This window comes from Serinus canaria, chromosome 2 (assembly GCF_022539315.1).
Source record: "Serinus canaria isolate serCan28SL12 chromosome 2, serCan2020, whole genome shotgun sequence".
In the NCBI taxonomy this organism is placed as follows: Eukaryota; Metazoa; Chordata; class Aves; order Passeriformes; family Fringillidae; genus Serinus; species Serinus canaria.
The window spans coordinates 58,636,599-58,650,200 of record NC_066315.1 but is presented as its reverse complement, the minus strand read 5'-3'; the positions used below and the strand labels follow the sequence as shown (position 1 = coordinate 58,650,200).

Genomic DNA, 13,602 nt, shown 5'->3' with positions numbered 1-13,602 from the left:
TCCTCCCTCCCTTTGCACATCTTACACGTGCTTTTTTTTTCTCTGGCAAGGTAGTACATTTGTGAAGAAGGACGTTTAAGTCTTTGATAAGATTAAATTATCAAATAATAATCTGTCACAACTTGTTTACCTTGGAAAATGCTGTCTTGGTTAGTGTGCACTCATTTTGTGATGATATAAGATGATCCTGGTTCACCTCTTCAACTCTTACCTACCTGCATCTTTCCATGGGTTCCTTCTTCCTTAGCCTAACCAGCCCTGTCACCTTTCTTTTAAAGTTACTTTTATCACAACTCATATATCTTTCATCTGCTCTGCTATCAAGTTGTGAATGCATGGTTGATTTTTTAACAGTTTTGTCCACAAGAAGAGATTCCCCATAAACAGCTGAGTAGCCATTTCATTGACCTTATCTATATGTTTGAAATTCCCAAAGGTTCTCTGGTTGCATGTCCACCTCTTATTCTCACTTTCGGGGTTTTGTTTCAGCTATTACTGTATCATTACTTTCTCCTTTGTGCTCAAGTCAATTTGTCTTTCCTTGGCTTGTTGAGGTAGTTCATGCAGTGTACCTAGTGCAGAGCTGTGCTCCATCTAAGAGGATCTCACCCTCAATTTGCAGCTAAAAAAAATTGAAGCAAATTTGTGTGTATTTATAAATGTGGAGGTTGTGGGAATTAATTTTTGTAAATGAGATACACCTAATTGTTTTTGAGCTGTGAAATAGTACTTTTAAGGGCACAATAGAAGTGTGGAGGGGCATCCATTAAAGTGTTGTATTCCACATATGAATCTTCCCCTGGCCTTTTTTTCCTCTTGCTCTGAAGCATGTATTCAGTCAGTATCTTACTCTTGCACTGAAGAAGTGTGTTTATTTGTCCCCTCCTTTGGGACACAGGTTTGAATTGTTTAGCAGATACATTAGCTGATGTTCCTACTAGTTTTGTAATGACTCTCCCCATTGTGAGGTAAGATATGCTCTGTATGCACTGTTTTATTTTTAAATGTATTTAATTCTGTAAACACTAGGTGAGCTTTTAATGCCTTGCATAATATTTTATATTCTATTTTGACCTTCCAATTTTCTTTAAGAACCTGAATAATTTACTTCTAAGCACTGAAGTGTTTTATAGTTGTAGTGCACAACAGTTTCCTTGTGGAAGGTCTGCTAGCTTCCAATGACCCTTAGCTACCATCTGGTACAAATTCAAAGTGCTTCTGTCATCTGCTGCTAATTGCTGTCACCTGCATATTGCAGTCACTGAGCAACTTGGAGTGCAGTAGAGCAGGAGGCATACTGCTTTGTATAGCTGCAATCTATCCATAATACCCATGATTTCTTTATTAATATTAATTTAATAATAAAAGAAGTACATGCCTCATAAAATGGTATGAATTAATATAAATGACATTTCATGTTTATTTTAGTAACTTTCAGGGTTTAATCTGACATTCAAAAATGTGTGTAGATTTGTATTATAAATATATTTATTATTTCGGTATTCTTCAGCCTGTTTATTCTGCTGAGATTGTTCAAACTGAATCTTACAGAAGAGTTCTTTAATCTTTTTTGTAAGCTGATAAGCTTTAGTCAGGGCACTAGCCTACAGCACCATATTATATTAATGTATTTTACTTGTAATTTAGAGAACAAGAAGAATATCCTGATCTGAAGGCTAAACTGTCCCCTGTGGCACTTGCACAGCTGATAATCGTGAACTAGAAAGATGTGTATATCAAATAGTTTACAAAATGAAGCCAGCTGTGTTTCCCTACATACTGTGGCTTCCTGACATGCATCATTAAACCTTATTAGCTACTTCCTTTTACAAAGATTCTTCTAGTCTTGAACATTGCATATTAACATTTTCTGCCCCTCCAACTGGAAATTATTTGCTTTATTGTAGAGTGTCAACTTGCTCTGGTTTCTGATATGCGTTCTAATTGGTACTTTGGAGTATAATCATAGTGAAATACCACTCAGTGCATTTCTTTATTTGGAAAATTAATACAGACCTTTTCACTTCATCTGTCAATCTGTGCAACTTTTCACACAATTCCCAACTGTTGGGATTGCTTGCAAACCATTAAGTATGAAGTGGTTCATAAAATGTCTTTAAGAATATAAACACAAAAAGAAGGAGTTGACTTTTATGGTAAGATTTTGTTGTTGTTGTTGTTATTGTTGCTTCCTTAATAGAAATAAAGCTATTTCAGCTGATAAATTTAATGATTTAAAAAACCTCAAAAATGTAGTGATATTATAAAGTTAATTTTTGTTGTTCAGATGAGGCTTTTTTAATAAAAACCACCATCCTGCACACATGCACACACACACACCACTTGATTGTAGAATTCTGAAAATTAAATTCAGCTCTTAAACGCTAAGAAAGCAGAATTTTTAAAATATTAATCTCTCTGTGGGTAAAAACAGATTTGGAGTTAAGTACAAAAATCAAAATATGTATTATGTATATGCATTTGTACATATTTACAGCTCTTTCGTATATCTGACTAGAAAGACAATTAAATTCTTTTGATATCTATGGACAACATTTTGGAAAATATTAGTCCTGAACCTTATTTGTTTGTATGATCCCAAGAATAATTTCAAATAAACATGTTCTGTTAATTGTCTTGAAATATATTTTCTCTTTATTTTAGGACAGGAGGCAGTAGTAACACAGACATTATATAGATTATGAATAATATTTAACTATATAAAGAAAAAATTAGAAACCATCCTAAAAACCTTTTTGTTGATATTCCTCATCTAAAAAGTTTGATATTTGTTTCAGAAAAACAGTTTTATTTGTAAACACATCAGTGCATTAAAATTGAGCTAGAAATTTTAGAGCTCAGGTCATAATTTCTTCTACTTATTTGAGTCTGAAAATTGATGTTTTTACATAATATTAGTAAGAAGTTGCATGTCAAATCTTATCTAGAAGTCTTCACTGAGAAAATTTCTTTTTTATGTGCCTTAAATGGTTGTGGACATTTGTTCTGGATTTATTTTGGGTATTTCTACTGAGACTTGAAGAAGGGTCACTCTCCTTTCTCGGGCATTTTTCCTTATATTCTGACATATAATCTTTTAGGAGACTACTGATGATTTTCCCACTGTATGGAGCAGCTTTCAAGCTCCTGTTTAATTTTGAAGTAAAAATAAAACGAAGTTTTTCTTTCAGTATGTATCTCAGGCTTTCTGAAACATTTCTTCTCAGTTTGCAGGCTAAGAGGATTTTATACTCAAGAATAGCTGGCAGCAGAGACAAAAGTTCAGTGCAGTCAAAATGCTCTTTCTCAGGTCCTTTCTCACATGTTTTTCCATCTATTCTTGAATATTATTATGTGTAAATATACATACATATTCCTTGTGAATAGGATTCAGATTTAAATGCTTTGAAACAAACTTTGAGATGCTTTGTGTTGTGTGGCTGTTCATTTTTTTAACCTGATTTCCTGTGCAAGAATACCTGAATGGTTGTGTGTGTTTCTGGACCTGTGCTGAGACAGGTTTAATGATGGACATGGGTATACACAGCAGAGGAGGAGGGAAGTTGTAGAAATGCTCCACCAATTAATGAATCACTGCATGCTGCCAATTCTAATTTTTCATTCAAGAATTTTTATTTATTCTCTTGCATTTATTGGCTAATCCATCTTCTGAAAGTTTCCTGAGTCACTTTAATAATCTGTGTGTTGTATCTACTGTATTACTTCATTTACATTTCCATGAGGAAAGGTTGCAGCTCTGATTTCCATCTACTTTGTGGCATAAGCACCAACTTAATCTATCAGTGTTTCTCACTGAAGTTTTTTTCCAACTTTCATTAACTTTTAAAATAACAAGGTGTAATAAAATAAAATGTATGTCATTTACCTAGAAAAAAAATTTAAAAATGCACCTCTGAATTTAACCTCTAGCAAGATGGAAGGAAAACAAATCCTTTCAACTGTTTTTAAGCTTACTTTCAGTTTGAGATAAAATGAAATTGTGGAATTTTAAAATTAAAAGCTTAGACTTTCTGGGTTCTTGTCTTCATTTATTTAATTATATTCTTAATGGAAAAATTGACATGTGTTTTGATAACCTTAGCTCTGACCTCTCTTACCCCAGCCCTGTGTGAGATTAAACTCATTACAAAATGTAATAATCTCTGCTAATAGCTTAATCTAGATAGTCTATGAGGAGATGAGTTAATAACACCTTCTTTTGAATATGGAGCGAAGAAATGTTGGATTTCTTTAGGTATACGTTTTCCAGTATTCAATTTCAAAGATGTATTTGAAAAAGCTGTAAGGTTCTCATACCATTTATGAAATATTATTACACATACTATGTCATATGTAAAACCTACAAATGCAACCCCTGCTATGAAAATACCACATTTGTGCAGTTATCTATTTGAAAAAGTTATTTAGACCAGTCAGCCACATGTCTGACAGGTACACTTCAGCCACAGGTCTGAAGTGTAGGTATGTTACTATTCCCAACATTTATGCAAATGAAAGAGCTAGCTTAATTTGTTAGATCCCTTTTGTAATTCTTTTTTCTTGAAGGAAGTAGTACCTGTTACTGAGCTATTTATTTTCTTTTTACATATATCTCAAAATTTAGCATTTATTTATTTATTGAAATATATACAAATTTTACTCAATAAAAGTTTTTGAACCAGTTTTCTCTGTGCTAATTTTGCAGTTATTTTGGTACAGCTAATTATCTTAATCTGTGAGAGTGTAAATCATGTTTTTTAACCTATTCAGATTTGAAAAAATGCCATCTCCATTGAGAGTGTTTTAATAATAGTGTGTAATGTGTAAAGCTGCTTATTCTGTATTCTGACCTTTGAAAGACCTGGTTACATGACAGCATCCGTAGAAAAGTCTTGAGTTGAAGCTGATGATGGCTGAGCTTAAAGAAGGTATAACAAGCACATATGAAAAGTAGATATGAAATACAAATCTGAATATAATATTCCAGTGTAAAATCAAGCAACTTAAATCCTGCTCTTCCCCCACCCCTGGGAATTCCATGTCTTAGCAATATTGATCAGCTATAAGGAGGATTGCGAGTGCTTAGAAACTCTAAATTTCTTCTGTGCTGTGTACCTAATTTTTTTTTTTAATTGAAAAAAACGGCGATGAATTAGTTTCACTGTGTGATTGGTTTTGGTTGTTGAAGTTTCCAGTATGATTCGTTATCTTAGATTACTGAAGCAATTATTCTAAATTGATGGGTGGTCTTGGGAAAATGGTAGCTTTTAATAGGAGGAGAGTATGTAATACAGCACAGTCCCTGTATAGATAGCGCAATTCAAGGAGCTGTTAACCTTTTCGATTTCTTAACGCGCTCTGTACACCTTTTAATCATTTGCGTTCGTGACAAATACGTAGCGAAGTCGGAGAACATATGGTCGCACAGCATCTGACTGCTGCTGCCTGAAGGTGCCAGACTGTGACTGTATGAAGGTGTGGAAGTGTAGCGTTTCGCTGCGGAGGGAGCAGAGCAGTGTGAGCGCTCGCTGCCGTGTCAAAGCCGAGCCATCCGCTCCGAGCGGCTCCCGCCCTGCGCGCCTGCCGGGCGAGGCTCCGTGCGGCACGGGCGGGCGCGGGCGCCCTCTGCTGACCAAAGCGCGCATGGCAGCGCTGCCCGCCCCTGCCTCGCCTTCCGCCTTCGGGCAAAGCGGAGCCAAAGCCAAATATCCCCGGCTTGGCTTCCCTGCTCTACGGAAAGACTCGTTCTAAGAACAAGCAGCGGATTGAAGAATATTTAGAGACAGTACCGCAGTTTACCGAGCCGCAAAAGTGTTAATAAAAGCCAGATTTATGGTCAGAAGGATATTAGGAATGAGTCATGTTCAGTTTCTCTCGCTGGGATCATTTGAAACAGTATTTTTCACTACAAAAAGAGTAAATCGCTGGCATTCAGGTAAACCAGGATACAATTGAAACAGAAGACACACTTAGGAAGGTTATGAAATCTGTGACTAGCATTTGACAAAACGAGGGCCTTACTTCAAACAGCTGAGCCCTCCAAAGTGCAGTTGTGGAAATAGCTCACTTACAGTTTTTATTGCAGTGGACAACTAGAGAGCTAAGCACCTCTAAAATCCTGGAGAGGACTCTCAAGCTTCAGTTGGATATCCAGACTCAGAGGATGATGAGTCTGGAAAAGGCAACAATATAAAATGGATGAATAAGTGAGGCAGAGAGAGAAAGAACGGTGTGAGTCCTCTTTTTTTTTTTTTTTTTGTTTTTTTTTTTTTTTTTTTTTTTTTTTTTTTGTTTTGTTTTGTTTTTCCCCTTAGAGAATTATAGCTATTTCTATTTATAAGAGGAAATTCTGCATCCAAAGTGATTACTTTATTTCAACACACATAAATATTAATTTATGAATAGTGTGTTACAATAAAGCCAGGCAAGTCAGAAGGATAATTTCAAAACATAATAATAGTATTCTGCTTTTAAGAAAAGTTAAACCTCTGGTTTTAAATATGCATAAAAACACTACAAAAATGTACTTAAGCTTCTGTTTCATTGGACAATGAACTGTATTTCTTCTTTAGTTCTAAAATTTCTGCTGTTTTCAATGCCTATGCATTGGAGACAGACTGATCTATCTAAGAATACAGAGAAGTAATTTGTTTCTTTGGGGATACAATTAACACTAAATATCTAAAATTATTTGTTGCAATCAATGTAGAAATGACATAATCAGTTCCATAAAACTGCAGTATTAACATGATACCAAATATTTCACTTTGCTCAATGGTTCGGTTGCATGAAGGATGGTTTTTTGTGGGTTTTTTTGCCAAAGGTAACACAGAAAATGCTACTGGAATCAAATGAACTATTTTCTGGTAATTACTTCTGCATAAGTCAAATGGAGTGGACTAAATAAGTAAAGTTTATTTCAGTTTTATGGACTTAAGTAGACCAGTCCTCCCCCTGCATTATTGCTCAATTCTAAAATTAATAAAACTTGTAAAAGGTTTTTAGTGCTTCAGAAAATGTTTTCAAGGTTTCATTGTTGCTCTTGCAGCTAAACCAGTGATGAGACTATGTTTGAAAATTGATATCAGAAAAAGCAGGGATAGGTGACTTTTTTTTACTAAATGGCCACTTTATGTGTTTTTGTATTTTCTTTGCTTTTCCCACCTTTAAATATACTGATTAAAAGAATGAGAAAGATATTGATTAAACAGAGTACCATACTGTATGCAAGATTTGGTAATTTTGACATTAATCAGGTCAGGTTTGTAGAGAAACATATTTGTGCAGACTATTGCATGAGTAGAAGGAATTAAGGCAAGATTCTTCCTAAACCTGAATTAACTTGTTTTGATTCATAGTTATATTATCTTAATGTGTTTACTGGGGTTGCTGAGCAGTCAAGACTTTGAATCATAGGAGACTTGAGAAAGAAGAAACATTTACAGATTCCAAAGTTGCTCTTTGTGGTTTTAGTGTAAAAGATTAAGGTATATAGATAAGGATGTATCTCTTTATTTCACCTTTAAACATAGATTAGTAATCTGTTATTTCCAGGGACTATGGGGAGGGTTTAACAGATTATTGGAGAAAGTCTTGGGGGTTTGGATAAATGCAGCTGACTGTACAGTAGAATATATATAATTTTTTATAAATTATGGAATGCTACTAATCATTTTTGTTGGGCAAACCTTGTTTTTGTCACCCTGAAGCTGAAAGATGTATTATTTGAATTTTAGTCGTTTTTAAAACTTACCATTACATACCTTTTATATCTAAGTGTAGGCTACAATTTATGGAAACATGTATAATAGACTAGTATTCAAGACTTAATAAAATAATTTCAGAGTATCTATTAAGAATAGGAAAGAAAATTTTTATGTTTACAGTGCAAATTAAAACCCAAGTCCCTCTCAAACATGCATACCGTGAAATTTCATTGTAGTCAATGTAGTGTTTGGCAGTGCAGAACCAGGCTGATTACTGAAATATAATTACCTTTGTGGAGGAATTTGGTTGCAGGGGGAAGTCTGTCCTAAGACTGTGCCTTAATACTTCAGTACTATTAAAGTAGGGCATTTAAAGGCTATTCATGAGCAATTATTTCTAATGCACTTTAAACTGTAATTGAATAAAAAATGGCTGCACTAGACTATTTTGAGAAATCTTTACCATTTTATTACATTTAATTATCAAATTTTGCATTTCAGAATTCTAGCATTTTAAAAGTTCTCATTTTCAAAGTAATATACATTTTATAGTGCTAACAGAATTGTTCTATTGCTACAATAATAGCTTCAGAAGATGACCTTTCCTAAAAGTTAAGCATCTAGGGCAGGAACAGCAATATTGTTGTTCAGATTATATTTCAGTAACCAGAAAAGTTCTTGTTGTTTTCAGCTTTTTAATTAAATGAAGATTTTTCTCATAAGATAATGAATTGTACCTTGTGGCCCAAAATGTAAAGTGGAGACTTTGAATCATTGCCTCATTCAAATATGAAGCATTTTAAAAACTTGTCAGCTTTTTTACCACGCAAGTAGACAATTGATGGTATAAGCCATTACTTTATTGAGAACCATTAGCTATTTAAAACTCTGTGCATAAATTAAAGAGGAGCTAAATGGATTTGTGGTTGTTGCCGTTAGTAGCATTTTAAATTATACAGGCAATTATTGTGTTCATTTTCATTATCGTAGAGCAGCCCCTTTGCAAAACGATTGTGGTTTTCTTAGACATTACATACAAATTTTCCCTTGGAGATTAAAATTTCCAGTGGTGTGTTTAATTTTGTTAAGTTGTTTCAAATAGAACAAATATTATGACAAGTAGAAGAAAATTTGGTTTACTTATATGGGAAATAGCAATAAATGTGCAAAATTACTCCAATTCTGAACTCATCTATTTCTAATATTTTCATAGTTATTCTAGTTACTATTTTCCAAAGAAAAGAAATAGCTTTTGTAAGATGGCATATTTTACAAATGCTTTGGTAAAATCACAGTCTAGTTAAGATGAAGTCTATCCACTTTTCCAATATTCAGATGAATTTTAGAGAATGTTAGTGAGTTTCTACATTAAATTTATCTGGATATTTCAACAATGTTTCATTAGTTGACTGCAGAAATTGTTTAAGTGGAAAGGCACAGAATTAAACTAATTAAGTATCTTTTAGTACATTGGAGTAACTAGTTTTTGAGAAATGGAGAATGCATTTCTGTTAAAACTTTCTTTGTGTGCCTTCTTAAGAAGAATTTGGCAATTGCCTTCACTTACTATAGTAAAGAAAAACATTGGCATTTACTATGACCAATAGTATGATCTATATTTTAAAAAATGGCATTATTAGTGGCAAATCAAGTGCTCTTGAGCAAAAGATTTATAGTGTGAGAAGTTTTTCAGCATCAACTTTTTTAGTGTCATAATATTTCTCCAAACACATTTTTTTTGGGTCCCAAACTTAAATTCACATCTGTCTTCATCAATTAGAAAGGTATTAATGCTTTGAGCTAGCTACATATCAGTGTGCAGTGGACTAAATTTAACGTTTCTGTCCTAAAAGTGGCATTCTTTCCAAAGAAGCTCTTTATTCATTTCTGTTCTGGGGTGGGGTTTTTTTATGGGGGGTGGAGAGGGGAGAGATAGGCTTTCACTACCATGATGCAGGGGAAAAAAAAGTGTGAGGTACTAGTTATGCATATTGCAAGACAGTGATTCTTTATTTTATTACAAAAAAAGACCAACTCTAGAAGGCCAGATTAAATCATTCCTTTCACTTTTTAATGGGATTTGGATGAATAGAGTAAAATATGCACTTTGCATTCATTGATAGCATCTTTAGGTTGAGGTAATTGAGTCTTTTTTCCCTGACTGAATGAATAATGACTTCATCTGATCCTCAGCGAGGCCTGAAACTTAGGCTGCCTTTGTCAACGCAAAGAGATCTGGGCTTTGAAACATGCTCTACTTCCCTGGCTTCATTTTTCTTCATTTTAATCCAAAAACCTATTTTTCTCAATAATTCAAGCATAAACTATGTAGTAGTTGAAGCAGCGGAAATTGCAAGATATTTGTCCTCGTTGTGCTGCTTTTTAAATGCAGCTGATAAATCAGCCACTGTGGTCTTCAGCTGCCTGGTTCTCTAGGGAAGGGACAGCCCATGTGTAAGCAAGATTGCTGGAATTTTTAAGAACTATATTTAAAGTGCTTCTTTTGCAGACTGTTTGTTATCTAAGGAAGTGTTATGTTTTACTGCTCTTACTGGCAAGGCTTGGAGATAAAAGGGGCATCTGTGATGGGGCCTAGGAAACTCCTCCTGACATGATTTTCCCACATATTTTACTGACTGCTAGACCATCCCAAAAAGTGGAGTAAAAATACCTTAGCTTACATCATGCATTATTGAAATGGTGAGAGTCTTAGTTACATAGCTTAAATATATTTTTTTCATGAGAAACATTTAGAAAATGTTTCTAAATCAAATACCTTTTTATTCATGTGCAGTTGAAGCCCTGTTTCACTATATTGGTTTGAAAATGGATATTCCACTTGATTGTTGTTTTTATTATTATATTGGATAAATGAAAGCTTTATACAATTAAAAGTCATTTCTATGCATTGTTTCAGATGTACAGAGTGGGATGGGAGCATAGTGACGAGTTGCAGTGCACTTGTCACATGAATAGGAAGTCACAGGCTCCATCCCATGTGCCTGTTTGTTCTTGAATCTAACAGGTATTTGATCTTCTAGCAGTCAGTGAGCTCCCTACAAATGTAATACACCATGCCAGTATTTTTGCTGCAAGAATGACAGAAGAAAATTGTCCCTGCTCATTTGTTCATCTGTAATTCTCTTTTCTCCTTGCCCTTCTGTGTCCCTGTCCTAGAACAAGGAATGGAGAAGGGATGTGTCAGTCTTGAAGGCTTGGCTAGGACGGTTCACAATGGTTCCAGCAATTGTTATTGCCACAAAACCAGGGAACATCTTTTGTGTGCAAACATAGGAATAACAATCAATGCAATTATCAAAGTTCAGTTAATAGTTGCAAGTGCATGGATTTTTAATAGGTAGGAATAACCAAAGCAAACAATCGCTAATTGTTTGTATTGCAGAAGCATAAAGTAAGAAAAACTCCTGACTAACTTGATTTCTTTTTCTTCCTCCAGGTTGGCTTGCTAGACCTGGAGCTGAATCAACTGACCAAAGCGCTGTTTTTGGCTTTAGTTGCACTATCAGTGGTTATGGTCACTTTGCAAGGATTTGTAGGCCCGTGGTATCGCAACCTTTTCCGGTTCCTCCTCCTGTTTTCCTATATCATCCCAATCAGGTATGTAGAAGAATGAAAGCAAAATACAGTTGCCTAATTTTACTGTATGTGGCTTTCTTGAAATTTATACTTGCTTCTTATTGCAAAGGAAATTGATCTTATCAGGAAGCTGAAGGAGAAGGTGCCAACAAATCTGCTGATTCTTGAAGGATCACTGTACAGAAAACAATACTGTTGTATTTTTTTTGTATAATGTTCATCTTGCTGGAGTAATCAGGATATCTAATCCTTTGCTAGCATAAATGTATTAATAAGGATACAAGGTATATGAGAAGGTGGCTTCAGGAAGCATGCAGTTTAATGAACTGCTAGACACATTATGGAATTTTATTTTTAATGCCTTAAATACTAAAAATGTTCCATTTCCCTGGTTAAAATATAGGCATTTTACCCCAATAATGATTAATTTAAATTGGATGGCTGAATAATGTAAGTGCTCTTTTACAATGAGAGGAGTTTTAACGTGTAACCAAGTAGAGACTTGCCCTGAATTAATTAATTCATTAAGCATGAGTACTGTATATTCAAATTGCAGATAAACTGGAACACGAAATAATATCCATGTGTGTAATCAAGTCTTCTGTGGACACAGAAGTGAGAACACTGCCCCTGAACTGAATTATTTTCTTTGCATGGGTATTGCCTTTGCAAAATGGAAATAGTGTATCCTGTTAAAATACCCAGTGTTTAGATTAGGGTAATTGTTAATTTTAGATCCTCTTTAGAACTGTTCAGTTTGAGATACATCATTCAGTAAGCCCAGTGATCAGCCAGAGTTAGCAGCATCTAAACTGTAGCTAGATTTAAGACCTGTCCCCTCAGGCATGCACACAATATTTGAGTTCACATAGTAAAGAAAAGAAAAATAACAGGAGGATTTCATTAGGCCTTTTAAACTAAGCTTACATTACTTACACATTACTGTGATCACATTTTTAAAGTACATGTCTGTGTGAAGGAATTGTATCATATTTGACCAATTGGATGTTCAGGAAACCTCTGTCATAACAATTTATAACTTAGGAATTTATTTTTATAGTACTTTTGTATTGCAAGAGAAACAGATTCTGTGGGAAGTTGAAGGAGAAGGTTCTGGCAAATCTGCTGGAACCACAATTTTGGGATATCTTTCTAAACACTGTCACTGTCAAAACTCCTTTACTGCTTGAATGATGCTGTTTAATCAGGTTGCCTTGAATGATGCTGTTTAATCAGGTTGCCATTCCCCCTCCCCCATTACATACACAGTTACTGAGTATTAAGCAATTCATCCATTTTATCCATGTGAAGAGGCAAAAAGGCCTCCATTCAAATGGTTAAGTCTACATTTTACTCAGACATGTAATGTACTTTAAAACTTCCTGGGGAGGGGAAAAAAGAGGATCACTTCTAACTGAAGGATAACTTTTAACCATTTTATTGTCTTAGTTACTGGATGTAAGAGGATTAAGGCCATATAGGTGTTGTAAGTAAATTTTACTTTATATTGAAAGTTCAACATATGCCATTAAAAAAACATTTTCACTGAGCAGCTCATTTTCAATGTTAGAGTTCTACAGTGGGCTTGTGGAATAGCTTTTCTCCAAATATAACTTCTAGTATGCATCCAATCCAATTTACAATTGTTTGTGAGAGATAATATAAAAACTAAAATTATTAGAGAATAAGGTTGGTTTAGTTCATCAGACAGGAATTTATCCCAGAATGCTTTCCTCCCTAGAGATTTAGCTGTTTCTCTACCAAATTTTCTTCAACCCGAAATTCATAAATACAGGGTTGCTTCCCACACTGTCAGCAAGATGAACAACTCAATCCTGCTGGTGTTCAGACTTGACTACACTTCCCTTCCTTCCTTCTGTATGTTAAGCATGGGAATGACTTAATGTTTAGGCTGTATTTTGAGTGTAAACTCAAAGATGAAAATTACAAAGCAAATGACATTGAAGTACCAGGTGTTGTATCCTCCCATTATTTTAAAAATAGCTATGTGGGGGAAATAATGAACTTAAAGATGTAAATGAAATGTCAGAGATTAGGATTCACTGGTAGAGGCAAAGCATATCTGGACTCAGGCACACATGAAATGTGTTGCTTGATAGTTTTAGAGAATTCAGGAAGTTTCTAATTGTGGAGCTTTTTGCAGTTCTGTTTGGCTTTTGGTTTGCAGAGCAAGGAAACTTCCAGTTATGCAATAAAAATAGTTTTTCATGGCTAGATGTGTTTGGTGAAGATCATCAGGAAGATGATGATAGAGTTAGTAGAGTTTAACTGATCTCTG

The 13,602-nt window shown here is 34.6% G+C and overlaps 1 protein-coding gene across 2 annotated transcripts in view; it reads left to right on the top strand.

Moving 5' to 3' along the window:
- Positions 1-13,602, top strand: part of ATP9B (ATPase phospholipid transporting 9B (putative)) — a 150,574-nt gene that overhangs the window by 92,523 nt on the left and 44,449 nt on the right. For both annotated transcript variants that reach the window (XM_050970706.1, XM_050970705.1), the window contains exon 12: positions 11,164-11,324. In XM_050970706.1, coding sequence (XP_050826663.1) covers positions 11,164-11,324 — 161 coding nt within the window. The remainder of the gene's footprint in view (positions 1-11,163; positions 11,325-13,602) is intronic.